Source organism: Neovison vison, chromosome 10 (genome assembly GCF_020171115.1).
Source record: "Neovison vison isolate M4711 chromosome 10, ASM_NN_V1, whole genome shotgun sequence".
NCBI classification, from domain to species: Eukaryota; Metazoa; Chordata; class Mammalia; order Carnivora; family Mustelidae; genus Neogale; species Neogale vison.
In genome coordinates, this window is record NC_058100.1 from 15,622,214 (window position 1) to 15,645,265 (window position 23,052).

A 23,052-nucleotide genomic window follows, 5' to 3' on the forward strand; every position below is an offset into this window, starting at 1 on the left:
TATTCTTTTCTTTAAAAGCAATACTTTCTTTTAAGTACTAAAATCTGCCTTCTTATTTATATACAACCCAGGTAAGTCACATAGATCTGGATGACCTCAAACATTCATTCTGCGGGACTCCCAAGATTGGATCATTGATGTTAGATGATTCGGCCTTTATTATAGCAGTGAGTAAGGAATTCAGAAAGACAGTAGTTACTCTACGCTTTCTATTAGATTGTGGCCAGTTATGGTAGTTGAATTTTGCCCCTCTAAACTCTATACACTCCATTGTGCCATTTAGTCACTAGTGGGTTGCTTTTATGGCTTAGTGAATTATTATATTTTGATGTAAGCTTCATCCTTAGGTACAAATCTGATTGCATTAACACCGTGGAATAGGGATTAAAGTGAAATCTCTTTGCTCTGTCTTTTAACATAAGGAAAGTATGGAAATGCTGTTGCAGTAAAATTTAAAATGGATTAAGGTGCTAAATTCACTTCAAAATGTGATTTTATCTCTAATATCTAGTCTTCAGATAAAATTGACACAAATTTCTATTATCCCCATTGGAATAAGTTTAGCTACAGTTGAATATGCACTGAAAACAATTGGTTAGCAACTATGTTGGCCATCAGCAAGTCCTTTCCATAAAATAATTAGCAAAGATATATTTTTCATTTACTTGAATGATTATCTCAGCCAAAAACTTGTACTTCTGAAAAAAATGCCACACCAATTCATGATAAAAACCCTCAACAAAGTGGGTATAGAGGGAACATACCTCAACATAATAATGACCATATATGAAAAACCCACAGCAAACATCAGACTTAATGAAGAAAAACTGAGAGCTTTTCCCCCAAAGGTCAAGAACAAGACAAAGAGGTCCATTCTCACTGCTTTTAGTCAATGTAGTACTGGAAGTCCTAGCCACAACAATTAGACAACAAAAATAAATAGAAGACATCCAAATTGGTAAGGAAGATGTAAAGCTTTCACTATGTGCAGATGACATGAAACTATATATAGAAAACCTAAAAGACTCCACCAAAAGACTATTAGAACTAAAAAATGAATTCAGTAAAGTTTTCAGGATAAAAATCAATGTACAGAAATATGTTGCATTTCTATGCACCAATAATTAATCAGCAGAGTAATTAAGAAAACAATAACACTTATAATTGCACTCAAAATAATAAGAAACAATCCTAAAATTTATATGGAACCACCAAAGACTCTGAATAGCCAAAGCAGTGTTGAGAAATGAAAAGCAAAACTGGAGGTGTCACAATTCCAGGATTCAAATTCTATTACAAAGCTGCAGTAATTCAAACAGTACAGTACTGGCATGTAGGTCAACAGAACATAATAGAAAGCCTAGGGACAAAAGCCCACAATTATATGGTCAATTTATCTTCAACAAAGCAGGAAAGAATATCCAATGGGAAAAAGACAGTCCCTTCAAGAAATGCTGTCAGGAAAACTGGACAGCAGCCAGCAATGAATAAAACTGGATCACTGTCTTATACCATACAGAAAAATAAACTCAAGATGCATTAAAGTCCTAAATGTGAGATCTGGAATCATGAAAATCCTAGAAGAGAGCACAAGCAGTAATTTCTGACATTGGTGTGCAGCTTTTTTTTAGATAGGTCCCCTGAGGCAAGGGAAACAAAAGCAAAAATGAACTATTGGGGCTTCATCAAAATAAAAACTTCTGCACAGTGAAGGAAACAATCACTAAAACTAAAAGGCAACCTTCAGAATGGGAGAAGATATTTGCAAATGATGTATCTGATAAAAGGTTAGGAACCAAAATATATAAAGAACTTTAAAAATTCAACACCCAAAAAATAATAATTCAATTTAAAAATGGGCAGAAGCTATGAACAGATATTTCTCCAAAGAAGGCATACAGATGACCAACAGACATGAAAAGATGCTTTTCATCATTTATCATCAGGGAAATGCAAATGAAAAGTACAATGTAGTTATTCTCTGACACTTGTTAGAGTGGCTAAAAACAAAAACACAAGAAACAACAGGTGCTGGTGAGGATGTGGAGAAAGGGGAACCCTCTTGCACTGTTAGTGGAAATGCAAACCGATGCCACCACTGAGGAAAACAGTATGGAGTTTCCTCAGAAAGTTAAAAATAGAACTATCCTATGATCAAGCATTCACACTACTGGGTACTCACCCAACAAACACTAATTCAAAGAAATACATACACCTCTATGTTTATAGCAGTGTTATTTACAATAATCAAGATATGGAGGCAGCCCAAGTGTCCATCAATTGATGAGTGGATAAAGAAGATGGCATATATATTAATAATGTGTATATTAATAATATATGTTATATTCATGTGCATATTATATATATATATAATTCATCCATAAAAAGGAATGAAAGGAAAAAGGAATTCATTCCATAAAAAGGAATGAATGGATAGAGATAGCGAGTATAAAGCAAGGTGAAATGTCCATCAGAGAAGTACAAATACCATATGATCTCACTCACGAAGAATTTAAGAAACAAAACAAAAGAGCAAAAAGAGAGACAAACCAAAAACAGACTCTCACTACAGACAATATACTGATGGTTACCAGAGTGTGCGCTGGTGGTGGGCGTGGGTTAAATAGGAGATGGAAATTCAGGAGCACCCTTGCTGTGATGAGCCACTGGGTGATGTATGGAATTCTTGAATCATTCTATCGTACACCGGAAACTAATACAGCACCCTGTGTTAACTAACTGGAATCAAAATAAAAACTAAATAAGCAAACAAATGGGCAATAGAGCCAAGAAGGTAACATAGAGGCCTAATATCTAAAACTTAAGTTCTCATCAACCAGCATCCTTCTGATGTCATAATCTAAGATCAAAAACAAAAACAGAAGGGTCTTAATTTGGTCAAACTCACAGGAGAAAATTTATCAAGATCTTTATAAGCAAAGAAAAAGGTAAGCCTCTCTAAGATATTAAATATAAATTATTCCAACCACCTTTGCTTTAAAATGAATATACAGCACATTAAATTAGAGCAAAGGAATGATCACCAGCCCCAGCCTGTGAAATATAGCCCTGTAATCCTTACCTCAGTTTTAGGAGCATAGATATTCTTGAACTCCATTCTTAACTTCAGTGGAAGAAAACCCATATCTTCTGCTGCAGAAAATATACGAACTTACATATCCCTTTACAGAATCCGTCTCTACTTGAATGGACAAGCATGCTATCTTCGAGCATATTTCTCCTTGGCATCTTTATGAAGCTGTGGTGCTTCTGTGCCATCAAGTAAAATGAAAGAGAAAAGAGCCAGTCTTGGACTGGATTTTGCCTATGAACCAGAGATTTCTCAGAATCCCACCAGAGTCTTCCACAATCCAAATTCTCAAAGAACAGTAAGAGAAAGTCCAAGATGATAAGCAAAAAAAAAAAAAAAAAAAAAAGCCATGTGATCAGGGGGTTCCATGGCCTATCAAATCACTTGTCATTTTAACATTATTATACACATAAATTGCTTATCTGAAGATACCTTTCCTTTTAAGACAATGGATGTCAGATGAAAGAGAAAACAGGACTCGCATCCCAATTCTGCCACCTGTTAGCTGACATAAACAAGTGGGTTCTTCTCCCTGAGTCTCTGTTCGGTGCAGCTATAAAATGGAGACAATGGTAGTACATACATTTGGGTGGTTGTAAAGATTAAATGAGGTAATTTATATAATTAGCATACGTTGGCTCTGTACATTAGACTGTGAATAGTGATGATTTTTTTTTTGGAGAATTATTTTTGTCTTCAATTATTTATTTTTAAAATGTATTTGCTCCAGCCTTTGCTAGGTGCCAAGGGCCCCGTTTTCAAAATGTTAAAACAGTGCACTGCAGGATTGCATTTGTAAATGTTTAAGACTTCCCTTGAATTTCCCAGCATTTTGTCATATTTTTCTTTAAGTTCAACATCGTATTTTTATGCTCAGTGTATAATGTTTACACTTAGAAAAGGATCGTTGTGAAATAAAGCACAACTTCTGCTTTTTTTAAAGTAACCTTAACTCTTGCCTACCTCAGGCTTTGTAGAAATTGTTCATTCTAGTGTATCCTTGGGGGTATTGTAGAAATGCTTCACACACTAACTCTGACCATATAACCAATGGTTAATAAATCTATAATATCCAGACCTGTCAATCTTTTAGTTTCAGATGTACAAAATCCATTACAGAAACCCCGTAATATATGGAAAGATTAAAATCTTAAATTAAACTTTTTTCCTGGTGCCTAGAAGGATTTTGAACTCTGTAAACAGGCAGATTATTTTGACTTGTGTATAATCTACAGTTGATTTTATTGGAAAGTACCTCATGCTGTGTTTTGATTTGGATAATAAAAACATTTTTCTGTTCCTGAAGAGTCACAAATATATATTTTAAACAGAAAGAAAACAAACTTGTTATAACCAGAGGTTGCTTATTTGCTCACAATCAAGAGCTTTCAAGGTACTCATCACACTCCTCTACCATTATGAAATGATTACATCATAAGCAGAGCTGAAAATTGGGCCAAGTAGTCCATACCTACAGTTCCCCAAACCTGAACAAACATTAGAATCACCTGGAAAGCTTTTGCAAAGACCGGTTCTCAATCCCAAGTTTACTGAATCAGAATCTCCTGGGGTGGAGTCAAGAAATCTAGATTTTTTTTTAAGCTTCCCAGATAATTTCAATGTTTTCCAAATTTAGTAATCATAAATTACATACACCAAGCAAAAGTGGTCAGGTACAATATTTTTTTCAAAATGTGAATCGAACCACTTTCTCTTGAATGTTCAAAACCAAAATAGTGGTTAAATCAACTGGGTTTTCTCACATGTATTTTGTTTTGTGGTCAGTGTGAATAGAGCGACTTTACACAGGTAAGTTGCTGGGAGAAAACAATGTCCATGTGGCTGCTTGGCAACAGAAAATCACTTAGGCAATTAAGTGGGCTTTTAGTTTATAAATTATTATTTCAGTGATATCTATAAATTAATTCTTACTACATGTTTATAAATCTTACCAGAAAAGGAAGTGAGATCCAGGGAATGTGGAATATTCAGAGGAAGCATAATTAGAATACTTATGGTGAATATCACTTACATTCAATAATATCACTTGTTTATACTTGCCTTTTGTTAAATTTCCAGCATATGCCAAACACTTTGATAAACATTTTCCCTGCCTTACCTGAGTTTATACTGATAAAAACCCTGGGATACAAGTAATATCATTATTTCCATATTAAGATAAGAGATTTGAATCTCGAAGTAGTAATATAGGGGTACCTGCATGGCTAGTGGGTTAAAGCCTCTGCCTTTGGCTCAGGTCATGATCTCAATGTCCTGGGATTGAGCCCTGCGTAGGGCTCTCTGCTCAGCCAGGAGCCTGCTTCCCTTCCTCTCTCTCCCTGCCTCTCTGCCTACTTATGATCTCTCTCTGTCAAATAAATAAATTAAAAATCGTGTTAAAAAAAAAAAAAGAAGAAGTGATATAATATACTCAAGGTTACAAGCAAAGCCAAGATTCAAATTCAGATCTGTTATAAGAGCAATCTCCACAGGTCTTTGGCTTAACTCTTTTTTTTTTTTCCAATTTATTTATTTTCAGAAAAACAGTATTCATTATTTTTTCACCACACCCAGTGCTCCATGCAAGCTGTACCCTCTATAATACCCACTACCTGGTACCCCAACCTCCCACCCCCCCGCCACTTCAAACCCCTCAGATTGTTTTTCAGAGTCCATAGTCTCTCATGGTTCATCTCCCCTTCCAATTTACCCAAAAGCACATACCCTCCCCAATGTCCATAACCCTACCCCCCTTCTCCCAACCCCCCTCCCCCCAGCAACCCACAGTTTGTTTCATGAGATTAAGAGTCACTTATGGTTTGTCTCCCTCCCTATCCCATCTTGTTTCATGGATTCTTCTCCTACCCACTTAAGCCCCCATGTTGCATCACCACTTCCTCATATCAGGGAGATCATATGATAGTTGTCTTTCTCCGCTTGACTTATTTCGCTAAGCATGATACGCTCTAGTTCCATCCATGTTGTCGCAAATGGCATGATTTCGTTTCTTTTGATGGCTGCATAGTATTCCATTGTGTATATATACCACATCTTCTTGATCCATTCATCTGTTGATGGACATCTAGGTTCTTTCCATAGTTTGGCTATTGTGGACATTGCTGCTATAAACATTCGGGTGCACGTGCCCCTTTGGATCACTACGTTTGTATCTTTAGGGTAAATTCCCAGTAGTGCAATTGCTGGGTCATAGGGCAGTTCTATTTTCAACATTTTGAGGAACCTCCATGCTGTTTTCCAGAGTGGTTGCACCAGCTTGCATTCCCACCAACAGTGTAGGAGGGTTCCCCTTTCTCCGCATCCTCGCCAGCATCTGTCATTTCCTGACTTGTTGATTTTAGCCATTCTGACTGGTGTGAGGTGATATCTCATTGTGGTTTTGATTTGTATTTCCCTGATGCCGAGTGATATGGAGCACTTTTTCATGAGTCTGTTGGCCATCTCGATGTCTTCTTTGCAGAAACGTCTGTTCATGTCCTCTGCCCATTTCTTGATTGGATTATTTGTTCTTTGGGTGTTGAGTTTGTTAAGTTCTTTATAGATTTTGGACACTAATCCTTTATCTGATATGTCGTTTGCAAATATCTTCTCCCATTCTGTCAGTTGTCTTTTGGTTTTGTTAACTGTTTCCTTTGCTGTGCAAAAGCTTTTGATTTTGATGAAATCCCAAAAGTTCATTTTTGCCCTTGCTTCCCTTGCCTTTGGCGATGTTCCTAGGAAGATGTTGCTGCGGCTGAGGTCGAAGAGGTGGCTGCCTGTGTTCTCCTCAAGGATTTGGTGGATTCCTTTCTCACATTGAGGTCCTTAATCCATTTTGAATCTATTTTTGTGTGTGGTGTAAGGAAATGGTCCAATTTCATTTTTCTGCACATGGCTGTCCAATTTTCCCAACACCATTTATTGAAGAGGCTGTCTTTTTTCCATTGGACATTCTTTCCTGCTTTGTCGAAGATTAGTTGACCATAGAGTTGAGGGTCTATTTCTGGGCTCTCTATTCTGTTCCATTGGTCTATGTGTCTGTTTTTGTGCCAGTACCATGCTGTCTTGATGATGACAGCTTTGTAATAAAGCTTGAAGTCCGGAATTGTGATGCCACCAACTTTGGCTTTGTTTTTCAATATCCCTTTGGCTATTCGAGGTCTTTTCTGGTTCCATATAAATTTTAGGATTATTTGTTCCATTTCTTTGAAAAAGATGGATGGTACTTTGATAGGAATTGCATTAAATGTGTAGATTGCTTTAGGTAGCATAGACATTTTCACAATATTTATTCTTCCAATCCAGGAGCATGGAACATTTTTCCATTTCTTTGTGTCTTCCTCAATTTCTTTCATGAGTACTTTATAGTTTTCTGAGTATAGATTCTTAGCCTCTTTGGTTAGGTTTATTCCTAGGTATCTACAGGAAATACTGAAAGGGGTCCTCTAAGCAAAGAGAGAGCCTACAAGTGGTAGATCAGAAAGGAACAGAGACAATATACAGTAACAGTCACCTTACAGGCAATACAATGGCACTAAAATCATATCTCTCAATAGTTACTCTGAATGTTAATGGGCTAAATGCCCCAATCAAAAGACACAGGGTATCAGAATGGATAAAAAAACAAAACCCATCTATATGTTGCCTCCAAGAAACTCATTTTAAACCCGAAGACACCTCCAGACTTAAAGTGAGGGGGTGGAAAAGAATTTACCATGCTAATGGACATCAGAAAAAAGCAGGAGTGGCAATCCTTATATCAGATCAATTAGATTTTAAGCCAAAGACTATAATAAGAGATGAGGAAGGACACTATATCATACTCAGAGGGTCTGTCCAACAAGAAGATCTAACAATTTTAAATATCTATGCCCCCAACGTGGGTGCAGCCAACTATATAAACCAATTAATAACAAAATCAAAGAAACACATCAACAATAATACAATAATAGTAGGGGACTTTAACACTCCCCTCACTGAAATGGACAGATCATCCAAGCAAAAGATCAACAGGGAAATAAAGGCCTTAAATGACACACTGGATGAGATGGACATCACAGATATATTCAGAACATTTCATCCCAAAGCAACAGAATACACATTCTTCTCTAGTGCACATGGAACATTCTCCAGAATAGATCACATCCTCGGTCCTAAATCAGGACTCAACCAGTATCAAAAGATTGGGATCATTCCCTGCATATTTTCAGACCACAATGCTCTGAAGCTAGAACTCAACCACAAGAGGAAGTTTGGAAAGAACACAAATACATGGAGACTAAACAGCATGCTTCTAAAGAATGAATGGGTCAACCGGGAAATTAAAGAAGAATTGGCTTAACTCTTAAATCCATATCAAGCTTTTTGTTTATTTCCCACCATCTTTTGGATTTGTGATACAACTGTATTTTTTGAAATAGTAGCCCAGAGGGCTGAGAAACAGAGCTAGTTATTGGCAAATACCAAATGATTGGGGAAGAATGCTTTTTGTTTGGCATGCCTAGACCAGAAGAAGTAATGGTGGAAAATGGTGAGTCCCTGAAGGGAAAATACTTACCTGACAGTAGTTATCTTCTGTGGCATGAAGGAACTGGTAACCAGAATTCTGCCTATTCAACCAAAAGTCAGGAAAGAATAGACATGACCTAGCAAAACCAGATTCCAAATGCTGAAAGATTTTAGTTAGGTGGGAGAGGGAGTCATTTCTCAAATAACCACAAAAAGAATATTCCAGGACTATTTGAAAGCCTCGATAGACATTCTCTTACTTTTCAGGTAAGTCCTGGTTCATTTTAGCTCATTATTACTTGATAAATGTCAGTTGTAAGATTATCAAGACCCTTCAAGCTCTAGAAAATCAAGATTTCTACTCTTTTGCATATCATTTGTACCTTCAAATCAGATGATGCAGAAACAACATATCCTTTTAAAATATTTGCTGAATTAATGGAAGAAGAGAATAGTGAGTAAGTTTCTAGAATTTGTCATTCAAGCAAATATAAATAAATTTTGGATTTTCTGTTGCTTAAAATTATTCAAGCATGGGGCGCCTGGGCGGCTCAGTGAGATAAGCCTCTGCCTTCAGCTCAGGTCATGATCTCATGGTCCTAGGATTGAGCCCCACATTGGGCTCTCTGCTCAGCTGGGAGCCTGCTTCCCCCTCTCTCTCTGCCTGCCTCTCTGCCTACTTGTGACCTCTCTGTCTCTATCAAGTTAATAAATAAAATCTTTTTTAAAAATTATTCAAACACTTGACTTCCTGTAGAATCCTGTCCCTCTCTCCACACTAATTCAACCCTAAACATACATATATGTGCACACACACACACACACACACACACACAAATACGTATTTCTTCTTTAGAGACAAATAGGACACATATACGTATCTTCAAAATATTAGATGTCATCTTGTGGATGCATAATTTTTTCGCTTATTTCTGAAAAAGGAATACTGGTTTCTAGGTGGAATGGGCTCCACCATTTAGTTTTCCCTTGACCTTGCGCAGGTTCCACAATGTCTCTGAACTTGAGGTTTCTTGTCTGTGAAACAAAGTATCAAATGCCCACCCCGCATTGCTATGTGAAGTCGGTGAAGTAGAAGTTGGTGAAGTAGCATGGTACACATTTAGTGCACACTGCCTGGAAGCTGGCTATTATTATTCAGGCTACAGACAGCAGCCTGCCTAGCTGATTCCTAAACATTCCTTCTCACCCTGTACCAGCTCTTAACCTCAGGTCAAGACTTACACATTTGTATTAAATAGAGTGAGGGATACATTTTCAACTAATGGGTAAAAAAAATCACAGAAAATGAAGAAGCAAATTGTTCCTGGAACATAAATGGTTTACTCAGGATAAGAATAGAGATACTCCTGCTATTTCAGAATCCAAACACTCAAAATTATTTGAACTCTGAAGGTAATGATGAGTCTTTCTAATTTATCAAGGTGATGACTGTATTTTGAACTGTTCTAGCCCTTCATCATGTTCTAATTAACAATGCCATTGCATTCAACACATTTCCTCACTAAAGATGGGGAGTTATTTAGGTTTAATGCATAATCTCGAAGTACTGGTGTGTGTCCATTCATATTTATCTCTTAGTCCATTAAAGAAAACAATTAGCAACTGTTCTTCTGAAAAATCATTTCAATTAATATTGCTTAGGAATAAAAAATATATTGGTTAGGAATAAAAATGCTTTTTATTAACCAATTTTTGATTAAAGGGTAGTTAGCCATGATATGGCCTATCTAAAGACCTTAGGCATCTTGGTGTTCAGTTAGCTAATCAACCGCAGTGTATTAGATCAGATAATATCTATTTAAAGTCAAAATTGTCATTAAGTGCCCTAAAAAAAATTTACTTTGCTTTAACTGGGATGATTCAACTTTGACAATTCTTTCAATTTTCTTTAAGTGCAAAACCCAAGTGACAGTAGTGCTGAATTTCAGAAGAAAGTATAAAACTCATTTCAATGATTTATGTTTTATTTAGCATAGTAAATCTTTATTCAGCTGAACTGAGGTATAATTGACAAATGAAATTATAATACATTTAAAGATTACAATGTGATGATTTGACATATGTAACTGTGAAAAGATTTGCACCATCAAGTTAATTAATGCTAACATCTTATCGCATATTTATTTTTTGTCTTTCTGGTGAGAACACAAATTCTACTCTGTTAGCAAATTTCACTTATACCATACAGTATTATCAACTATAGTCACCACATTATACCTTAGATCCCCAGACATTATTCATCTTATAACTGAAAGTTTGTACCTTTTTACCAACTTCTCCCTATTTCCCCCATCTTCCAGCCCCTCGTAGCCACCATCCCACTCTGTTTCTATGAGTTCTTTTTTTTTTTTTTTAAGGTTCCATACATATATTGTCTTTGTCTGGCTATTTCACTTAGCATAAGGCCCCTCAGTTTCATCCATGTTGTTGCAAATGGAAGTATTTTCTTCTTTTTATAAATCTGAATAATACGCTATTTCATCTATACTACATTTTCTTTATCCATCCCTCCATTGAAAGCCACTTCAGTCATTTCCATACCTTGGCTATCGTGAATAATATTGCAATGAACTTGGGAGTATAGATAGCTCTGTGAGGCAATGATACCATGCACTTTGGATATGTACTCAGAAGAAGGTTTGCTGGATCACAGAGGAGTTCTATTTTTAATTTCCTGAGAATCTCCATACTGTTTTCCATAGTAAACTGTCACTGGCAATATGAGCTTCCATTCCCAACAACAGTGTACAAACAGTCCCTTTTTCTGCATTCTCTCCGGCATTTGTGATCTCTTGTCTTTTTGAGAATGGTCATCCTGAGAGGTATGAGGTGATATCTCATTGTGGTTTTTTATTTGCTTTTCCCTGGTGATTAAGGATGTTAGGCACATTTTCACATATCTGTTAGCCATTTGCTTGTCTTTTGGGGGGGGGAATGTCTATTTGTAGCCTTTGTCTATTTTTTAATTAGGTCTTTTTTATTTTGCTATTGATTTGCATGAGTTCCTTGTATATTTTGGATATTAGCCCCTTTTTAGTTAAATGGTTTGCAAATATCTACTCCCATTCCATAGGCTACCTTTTCATATTGATGGTTTCCTTTGCTGTGCAGAAACCTTTTAGTGTGATGTGTCCCACTTGTCAATTTATTTTATTGCCTTTGCTTTTGTTATTTAATGAATTTTATTGAGTTCTAATATGTAGTAGGCATTTTTCTAAGAGATTAATATGTATCTCATTTAATGTTTTTAACAACCTAATATAGTATAGTATAATACAGTATGTCCTATTGTATAGTACAGATAGTATAGTATAATATAGTATGTCTATTGTTTTGCCTATTTTACTAATGAGAACAATTTAGATACTCTTTAGTTATTTTGTCTAGGTTATTTATCACAAATGTGTTGGAGCCAACCCACAATGCATCTGACTCCAAGTTCTACGATCAAAATTACTGCTATTTTCTCATCATTTTTGTACATAAACTATGCATAAAACAAATGATTTTTTTCTAAGCTCTACTATAATCCAGTTCAGAAGCTAAAAAATAATTTTGCTCTAAATATAGCAAATATGAATGAGGACAATGTAATTTAAGAGCAGCTCGTCCACTAACCCAGTAGGAGTGTTTTATTTGTAGCTTAAAATTTCATGAGATATAACTCATTAGCCTTTGGGTATACTGAATTATCTATTCACTTTAATGAACATGAAAATATTTGCTGAGCCCCCACTCAGAGGCAAGGTATAATGCTAGACACCCTGAGAGTTATAAAGAAGAATGAGACATTGTCCTTCCTGTCATGAACCCTACTATCTATTAAGGTAGAAAGGGCATAAAATGACCACTATTATATGAACTTATGTAAAATTTCCATACAGTTATTACGGATTTGTGTTTAAGAGAGTCTTGTTTCACTTCCAAACCCTCGAAAGGGCATAACCGAGATATGCCTACCTATGCAACAAAGAATTGTCTAGCTGATTTGTTCAAAGCATTACATTAAGTGCAACCAGTGTTTTGAAGCAGCTATCAAACCGAATTAATAGTTTTTCTCTTAGAATTGTTCCTGCTCCAGTTCCTAAAAAAAGATTTTAAAAAAGGATTATTTGATTGACTTGTCCCATTGTAAAGTATGCACCTGCTGTGAAATGAAGCCACGGAGAAAAAAAAAAAAAAGTTGAATAATTTAACTTTTTTATTTGTAAAGATAATCAGGGTTTTTCTGATTACATCTTAACTTCATAAATGTTAAATAACCTATCAGCATCTAGTTGTTGTAAATTATGAAAAGGAGCATTGCGAGGAATATTAACCAACGAAATCCTTGTTCTTTAGTGAACAAGAAAATGTGTTATGGCAGCTTGTCATTGTGGGACTGGTAACTTTGACACCAAATAACAAAACTGCCATTTGCACTTAGGGTAAATTGGTTCACTTGAGCTTCCACTGCTCCTCTTGCTCTGACATAAATTTATGAACTCGGGAACTAACCAAGTCGTGTGGCTTCCCAGCTGACTTTAACAAATATGCCCATTTCATTTCATTTAGTCATCAGAATACCAGGGGGCTAGGTTGTTTCAGACTCATTGCAGATGGTGTAGGGTTTGCAGGAACACAGGAGCCTTTCATGTCACAGTCATGTAAATTATGACAGTGGAGGGGCCCTCTTTCCTAAATACATGTCACTGTTTGACATGCTCACAGCTTCAAGGAGCATTTTCTCTTTCAGCACCTCATAGGTATATGTAAAGGACATTTATTTCCAATTAACCAAGATGTGAAAAATACATTTTCCGGGTTCATGCCTTGACTAGCCATGTTGAAACATAGATCAAGATAATGTCTATATTTGAAATGTAGCAGAAAGACAGCTTTGTTCCCTGACCTCCTAGGAGTCCTGTCCTTCTAAGCAGAGAAGTTATTGAAAGCAGACCAGTAGGTACAGAGGAAGACATTCAGTAAAGCGCAACCTCAGATGAATTGATGGAAAGACCACTTCTAAATTACGGCTAGAAATGGAAAAATATCTTCGTAGGAATACACTTGATCATATCCAAGTATTCATTAAAAAACCTAGATAAAATATTGTTATAAAGAGATCTACTTAGATGAATATAACATTGATTTGGAATTAGAATAGAAACTATACTTTTTAAAAAAGGTGGGTTCAGAGCGTTTGAGAGCTGATAAAATAGTGTTGGAGATGTGGGTTTTTTTTTTTTTTCCCATTTTGTTCCATTTCATTTTGTTTTGCTGAGATGTCTTTCATTAACTCAGCACTTTCTATTCGCAGGAATGTACTAAAATGTTTTACATGCATTTTCTAATTTAATCCTTATAGCTCTTTATGAGGTGGCTATTATTATCATCATTTTACAGATGAAGAGACCAGTGTTCATAGAGGTTAAATAATTTACCAGAAACAAATAAGGGCAAAGAAGTGACTTGATCTGCCTGACTCCATTCTGTGGTTTGTCTAGTTCAACAAGAATGATAGAATATTTTTCAAATGAGTGTTTGTCAAACTTTTCTATAAGATCTATCCCAGGAACAGAGAAGGCAGAATGAACATGCGATCAATCCTAGGAGTTCTAGAAACCACCGAAAGCAATCACCATAAGTTTGCAATTTCTTTAAGATCTTGCTTTTTAGGTTAAAAACTCATACAAATTTGCCATTTTATTCCAATGTGTTTATCTTCATCCAAAAAATAATGTATTTTATAATTTACCATTAGGGAATTTATTTATTTATTTATTTATTTGTTATCTATCTCCTTGGATAAAGAGTGCTACGCTGTTATATTTTAGGATATTAGATCACTCTGGAGAAAGCTGACTCCAATAAGTTCAATGTCCAGGCAATTCTTTCTGTGTTCATTGTGTTATAAATATGCAGGTACAAACAGCAGCCTTTTTCCCCCACCATTTTACAGACTATGTCAGGGTAACAATAAGAAATGGCCAAAATGGGAAGTGCATACTGTGACATTCCAAGATACTGTGAATGGAAATTTCCATTAGCCTATCTTCCTGCTGAGAGGTCAAACTACAAACTGAGAGGGTCCCTGATCAAGTCTTCAATCTCTTTTACTACCTGGAACAACAATCTCCAAAGAACATTCTTAGTGCGGAAAAAAAAAAAGCCTGATTATACAGTTCTTTATTTTACTTCTAATGTAGTACATAGGTTTTCCTCACCCATTAATGGACTAAGAGCTTCAAATGGTCCCTATAATCAATTCTCTGCATCCAACTCTCAAACTTCATTTTAACTAGAGCAGTCTTTTTGGGAGCAGTAAAACCATTGCCAGTTTCATCTTATAGTTGGGAATTAGGACTCAAAGAGTATCTTCTAAATAAGCCCAGTATGTGTATTCACGATGCCATTAAAGAGAAAAATAAATTTATTTACATTTTCTAGCCATTAATCTTTGTCATGGTATCTTTTTTCTTCATAGAAAAAAAAAATAACATAGAAATGTCTACTACCTGAGATTCAGCAGAACTGTGGGCCCAGTCAAAATTTCATCCTGTGTCTGCAGAAGATTACCCATGACGAATTAATTTTAAAGCAATACTGAGCAACTCATATTAGATGGTGTTTTGATTGCATCATGAATAGGACTTGTACTTGTTCAACACACTGATTATGTCAGCATAAACTTCTGCTGTCATTTAGTTAGTTCTAAGGTGACTATGGAGTTACAACAACTGACCAGTCAAAGTTCTGATCACTCGGTACCAATCTAATTTTCTAGTCTGGGACTTTTTAGGAAGAAAACTCCATACCAAATTTTTATGAACAAGGAAAAGTGGGATTCTGCTGGTTTCCCTTGCTCAGGCAAGGAAGCCTTGCATTTCCCAAATTTTAAAGGTCAAAGTGGCATTCCAGGAAGAGGTGCCATGTTTGTCCTTGTCTTTGAAAATACTTGGACAGAAATCCACAAGTGTGTAGGGTATGTGTATCTCAGTTTCGGAAACCTACCCTTCAGAGCTTCAAATATTCACCTATAATTTAGTTTCATCAGTAAGAATTCTAATTTTTCCATTTCTTCCCTCTAATCAGTGTTCAATAACTGTTCTGCCTGGCTACCCATGTTGTCTCAAAATTATCCTCTCATTTTTCCTCAGTTGTCCTAATCCAAGTTTCCATTACCAAGAGAGAACATAAATAGAGAGCAATAAGCTTTGTTATCAGATGGGTCTGAGTTCAAGTGTGACTACCCCAAGTAATCAACTGGCAATCTGGAGCAAGGTGCTTTCTCGTCTTGAAAAAATGCAATAACATTTGCTTTATAATATTGTCCTGAGATTTCAATCATTCACTCAAACTGACGTTTATTAAGCTGTCACTTTGTGCTAAACTCTAGGCACTGAAACTACGCTGGGGATAAGAACAGAGCCCCTGACTTTATGGAGTACCCTGTCCTGCGTGCAACCAGAATGCAATGAGATGGCTGTTCTTGTTTGGGTTATTGCTGCAACTGTGTAGAAAGAAAGCAGGGTTGACTCCAGGAGTCTTACCCCAAGGCTTTACTCTAAGGCCTTCGGCATAGGAAAATGGAAAGGAAACGCAAGAAGAAGAACAGATTTGGGAGTGGAAAATACAGTGATTACGCTTTGGACCTGTTGAGATGGAGGTCTCTGTGAAGTAGGTTGCTGAAAATAGAAATTAGGAATGCAAGAGAGATAAAAAGCCAGAAATAGGAATTTAGGAATCAATGATAGAACAGCGGTAATTTAAGTCATTAGAACAAATACAACAGATAATTTAACAAAGATGCTCTAATTTAAACTAAAATTTCTTAGTCTGGGTTCAGCACAATCGCTGCTTTCCAAAGGAAACAATTGTTCGGTCCTCTGACTATGATCAATATATCCTTTGGAGAGTTCTTATTTTCATCTATCCTACACAAAATCCCGAGCATCTCTGCTTTATACTGGCTCTTCCAACCCTTATACAATTAGGGCTCTATCTACAAAAAGCAAACCTTCATTTCATTTTTTAGGCCTCATTTCTGAAGGGTTATTGAGTCCTGTGCTGTAGATTTCATTGCTTCTACAGCAAAGATAACCTTATTTAAGTGCTACAAAGGGAAGTAATTAAACCCTCAAATGTTATAAGCTATCAGATCAATGAGAAAATCTCATGAGAAATTCCATTATATTCTTCATTCAAGGCTCATATACTCTCCTTGAAAAAAAAAATGTACATGTTGTTCATGACCAACTAAAACTTACAGGCATTTAATTATATGAATAGATTGTGAAAAGGCTAAACTCACAAGACCTTCTTTCTTTAGGAAGCATTGTGAAAAATGACAGTTTTGAACCCAAATTTCATATGTATTTAGGTCCATAAGTCTCCCTGACAGAGTGGACTGTCCTAACTCAATAATTAATGCACTGGGAATTCTCTAGGTAGACTATGATTTGGATACTTTATGGGCTATTATGTCAAGGATCTGTGTCAGACTAGATGCATACACAATGCCTACAGAAAAATTATTGTCACAAGCAAAACTGGTGTTTTTTTTTTATGTACTTTAAGAGTAAGTAAGCCAAGCAAAAATATATGACACCATTTCTAATTGCCTTGTATTTTTTAAGAAGTGAAACATGCCTTCGCTTTTATTTGCCCGTAGAGTGTACCTTTGAATAGAACTATTATATGTACTTCATTTGTTTTTGAAAAGGGGTGATACATGTTTTATTTTTTACTTTTGGAATATACATTCATGCAGTTATTAAGTGCTATATTTGGCAATAATATACCTTTAAGTTATAAAATGTTAAAGATTCATCGTTTTTAAAAGACAAACATTTGTTGATCATTCTGTATAGCATACATATGTGTTTTCTCTCTCTCTCTCTTTCTCTCTCTCTTTGAAGGGATCCTCATCCCCAAAATGCCTGTGGAGTACAATGTCTTACTCAATGCTGGAAGTGTAGCACCTCTGACCTCCTCTGTTGGTCATCATCAATGCATCCTTCTGGAAAATTTGGCTCCATTCACACAATATGAGATAAGGATACAAGCATGTCAAAATGGTGAAAGTCTTTCAGACACTTGTCCTGGGCTTTTATTAAAAACAAAAGTATTTTATGAAAAAATTTCATTAAAAAGGAATAGATTCTCAATTCAAATACAAAGACTAACATTTCATTTCTTATTTGTACTGGACTGTTTACCCAGAAAAATCAGAGCCTGGCATTGAGTGAAGCATTATGCATTTCTGCACATTAAATCATGAATATTTAAATATATTAAAATGGTAGTTTTGCAAAGTCTTGTTTTATAAGGCCCTTTAAAAGAAAAACACCTAGATCACATAAAGGAATCATTGGTAATATAAAACAAAATAGGTATTATGAAAATTTTAAAAAAAAACAAGGTACACACTTTGGCACTTTGGTTTATTTAAGTTTTATTTGGGATTGAGGGGAGGCATTATTTAGAAGTTGGGTTACACTTGAATGAATCTTTTCATTCAAAAATTACATATTTTACTGTGCTTCCCTGGACTCTCTGTCATATATGCAGGCTGTTGCCCTGAGTTTCATGGCATAGGCTAGTTGTCTATGAAATCATCCATCTCTGTGGTTTTAAGGAAGAACCTCTATCAGTCCCTTCATCTCTCCAAATGTTACACCATATATTAATAAAAGAAGAAAAGATACAACTCATATTGGTGTATAAAACATGTTGCTCCACTTTAAATCAAAGAAATGCCCCAATCTTATACTCGCGTGGTGGGAACTCCTATCTTATTTGTGCTTAAGAACGTCTGTGTCCAAATGAACATGAGTTCTCATGGAGCTGATCGGGACGAGGGGTCTGTGATTTTGCTTTGCCTCATCTCAAACTGTGAGTCAGTTTGCCCACTTCTCTCTACAAACTAAACCAAAGTATTTTGTTTTGAAAGATATTACTCTCTCTGATCCGGTCTTCAGCTAATCAACATGGAAACAGTTTTAAACTAGCGTTTTCCTTTATTTAAATACAAAATCCACTTCGGCATCTCTGCATCTCTGAAATTATGCTATGGAGATACAATATTCTTCAAATTAATTGATTCCTGCATGTTGGGAGCTGGCCATTATTTTACGATATTGGCAAAAATAAGATACTATTAAGAATATACAAGATGTACCAGTCACACACCCTAGTGATACTCAAGTACTTGATCACTTTCTGGAATAATGACTGTAAGAAGCTAGAGAAGCCACAGTTCAGACAAGCATAAGCATTATTGTCTATGCCTCTGAAAATTTGTCGTTACTTAATGGATTTTCCAAAAATGATTCCCTATTTAAATATACATAAAATATGTTTGTATATAATAAAAAATATGTATACATATAAATACATTCAAATTAGAGATTTATAGTACTAGTCTAAAATATGTGTACAAAGGTCATATACAAAAGTTCAGCTAATATGATTTCCATAATCTCCTTATCCTTCTATGTGCATATGTAACTCTTTTCCCCACCTGACAAATTACATAAGGACTCGATTTTTTTTTTTTTCAAGGAAGTTGTGGAGTTAGCAGTAGGACATTTGTTAAAACATCTGAAGCAGCCCCAATGGATCTACCGTCCCCTGTTCTTAAGGCACTGGGGTCGGCTTGCATCGAGGTTAAATGGATGCCACCTAAAAAGCCAAACGGAGTCATCCTCAACTACTTTCTTCACAGGTAACATTGACTATTACTATTATTTTAAATTATTTAAAAATGTGTATTATTTGAGGACGGTAAAACCAAATACATTTTCTTTTTCCATAAGGGAATAAGTGGGAATTCATGTTTTTTTGGAGCACCTCCTGAGGTCTAAGATTAGTATTAGAAGCTTTTACACATAATCCAGGGGGGGAAACCACAGCTACCATGTAGCATTTTTGTCTGAGCCCTCCTTTAACGACGAGACCTCATAGTGCACTTTGGCCTTACTTCTGATTAAGTGTAGAGCAGTCCTCTAGAGGCTCACCGTCCAAGAGAACATAGTCATTCCAGAGGAGGAACCAGGTCTGCAATCAGAATTCTAATATTTCCCATCACCTATTATGTGGAGTTTGGAAAAACTTTTTTATCCTCAAAAAATAGGGTGTTTTCCATCTGCAGAAAGAATGGTTCAGCTCGGCAGTTCCCCTTCTGTTGGAAGGAGTTTCCACTCAGCTGGTTAGATGGGAATGCAGTAGATAGCAATGCAGCTGCTGTTCACCATGATATGCAGAATTTGTGAAGTATAGCCCCCTAAAATGAAGAAAAGAAGGAAAGAGAGCGTGAAGGGAAAGAGAAGAGAGAGAGAGAGAAGGGAGGGACAGACAGAGGAGCAACGACATTTTGGGTTGAAAGGTGTTGCGCTTCTGATCCGGGTTTCACCTGATCCACACGCACATAGTTTCAGTGTTTTCTTTAAATAAATAATGAATAAGGAGGAGGAGAAGCAGAGGGAGGGAGGGAGAAGAGAGAACAGGAAGGAGAAGAAGAGAGAGAGAGGGAAAGAGAATAACAGAGAAACCCTGAGGGAGAAGGAGGAAGAGAGGAGAGAAGGCAAAATCCAACAGGAAGAGAGTCAAGGAGGCAAAGAACCTGAGTTTGTTATCTGTGCTAGTCCCTGCAGGTTGCTGTAACAAAAATGGCATAAGCTAAGTGGTTTAGAAACAACACACGTTATTTTCCTGGAAGTTGGGAAAATACAAAATGAAGGTGCTAACAGATTCCATGATTGGTGAGGGTCGACTTCCTGGGTCACAGACCGCTGTCACGTCACCGTGTCCTCACTGTGCTGGAAGCAACTAGAGACCTCCGTGGGTCCCTTTGAAAGGGTGCTAATCCCACCATGAGAGTTCCACACTCATGTCCCAGTCACCTTCCAAATGCCTCATCTCCCAATACCATCACCTTGGGGGTTTGGACTTTGGCATATGATCTGGGGTTGGAGGAGACGCAGACTTCCTGACCGTAACTGTCTAAGACAGAAAAGGCACAACAGAAGAAAGATACCAGCAGACCTGAGGGATTTGCAGATTAAAAACTCCATTCCGAAAGCCGCGTATTTACGTTAGGCAAACCGAAAACAACTCATTTTTGCTCAGACCCTCACCCCTACCCCCTCACGGTTTGTCAGTCTCTCCAGCAGCCTCACGACTTCCCCTGTTTGGTCCTGTGCCTTGAAAACAGGAAACTTAGTTCAGGCTCCTCTTTCAACGTCAGATTTTAAAACCGTTTGATTCGGGTCCATCTTCAGTGACGAGTAAGGGTTTGTAGGAAAATTATAGAAGGAGAAAGTATTATTGCATTTCTAGTTACGTAAATGACATGGCCAAAGAAGAGCAAGTCAGATGTCTCCTCAGCCAACATTAATTTGAAGAATAATATTTCTGATTCAAATACACACAAACACGTAAAAATGGCTAACACGAATTTACATTTTAAGCTAAGCTCATGAGTGCAGGCTCTAAAATGCCCATCCTCTTGGAATAGTTTTCTTTCATCTACTTAATGCTAATTGTATGAGAAAAGCACATCAAATTCCAATTCTGAATAAAGGGAAATAAAGTATCTGTTATGGAGCAGGACGTGGCTTCAGTCTGTTGGTTTTGTAAATAAACCTCATGATTTCAGTGACTATTCCGTGGCAGCTATAGAGAGGGAAAACAGGAAATATAATGCAGAAAGCCCGCTTCAATGAAAAATACTGTAAATTGAATTTGACAGCATTTGATGGCATTTGATTATTCTAGTCACAGCCAAACAATGATATAAAGAGTAATATGAAACAGAATGTGTTACTGCCTAGCAGACTCAAAAGCAATAAACCTTCCTCCAATGTGACACAATCACTTCACAATCATAATTGTAGCCTGTTTGATACCTCTGAGTACAGCAGAAGGGCACTGACTGACATAGATACATTTTGTTTTTTATTTAAAGTGAAATGAAAATGGCGCACTGGGGCTCCAGATACAATCGTTATATTCACCTACATAGGCATGAATCACTTGGCGGTTATTTCAGCTGAAGTTTAAATGTGCTTAGACAACAACAATATCAAATTTTTCTTAGATAGCTGCAAAAAAAAATCAGAAATTTGTAAGGACAGAAATAGAATGTAGACACATAGTTCTTTTTCATTCTGGGACTACATAGAGCCCCTTCTATAGTTATGGCCACGAGCCTGCAGTATTTCTGGGGAGGTTATGGCATGTAATCCCTGCTTCATCATTTGCCTCCTCTTTCTTGTATCGCCACCAAAGGAAACACACTTAGCTCAAACCAAAGACAGGGTTTGGCCCAGGCAGATATTTTCATTAAATTGCAGGAAGCCAATTTGCCAATCCCATTTTGAAAATACCTGTCACTCTAGTCTCTCTAACCCCTTAAATCCCTTCCCCTCAGTAATTTCCTTCCATTGTTTAAAGACTGCCTCTACATATCATCCTATTGAAAAGCATCTGTGCTGATAAAGGGGTATTGATGACTTTACAAACAAAATAATCTGGGAAGGATATGATTATTAATGTGATTGCTTCTGTTCCGTTTATCTGTTACTTTGTTATTTGATTTAGGCTACTTTGTTCACTAAGAGAGGAGTTATAAAAGACACTTCTGCCAAGAGGGAAACATTGATGTTAGTGTTGTGCAACCTTTTTACTGATAGAGTATATAGACAAGGCCATCTTCAGCATTTGTTTTCTCCTCATAGTCCATTTGGATATTATAATAACGATTTTTAAGTATTCCCCTCTGTCATATCTATAATGTTGTAAATGCAAATCCCTCCACAAAGTCTGACTTCCATTTACAAAATTCATCAAATATTTCTTTTTCTTGGGACTTCACAAAACACTTAATGAAATGATCCCCCACCATTTTAATAGAAACAAAACTGCATGAGGTTTATTCTCATAAAGAGTCTCCTTAAGCAAATACAGAGATTGATCGATGTGCAATAAGAAAAAATATACACACCAATACCTTCTAAACACTGTAGAAGTAGAAATGAATAATGAACTCTTTCTTGAGTATTTAAATAGTAAGATTTTGAAGGATAAAATAAGAGATAGTTAGGATGGGTGGTTGATATGGAAGAATATTCCAAGCAGGGAACTGCAAATAATAATTTTCTAGAATGGGAAATTAAGCTGATTGACTAAAATAAGAGGGTATTGACTCAAAAGTGAAGAAACTCTTATACAATCAATTCATGTTGTGTGGAAAGATAGATATGGAAATGAAGATAGGTAGATAGATGATTGACAGGTGATAGATATATCGATAAATAGAAATGTTCATATCTGCTGTGAGATCTGAGTCCTATTACCAAGGACCTTTACTATAGTAGGAGATATAAGTCAAACTAAGCAAACAAACAAAAAAAAAGAGGGAAATATATGAATACTTATCAGAAAATATAAAT

General features: G+C 36.3%; 1 protein-coding gene across 1 annotated transcript in view; it reads left to right on the forward strand.

The window, feature by feature from the left end:
- Positions 1 to 23,052, forward strand: part of USH2A (usherin) — a 689,941-nt gene that overhangs the window by 565,240 nt on the left and 101,649 nt on the right. The window contains exons 58-59 of the mRNA XM_044266844.1: positions 17,518 to 17,676; positions 19,163 to 19,325. Of these exons, the coding sequence (XP_044122779.1) occupies positions 17,518 to 17,676; positions 19,163 to 19,325 (322 nt within the window). The remainder of the gene's footprint in view (positions 1 to 17,517; positions 17,677 to 19,162; positions 19,326 to 23,052) is intronic.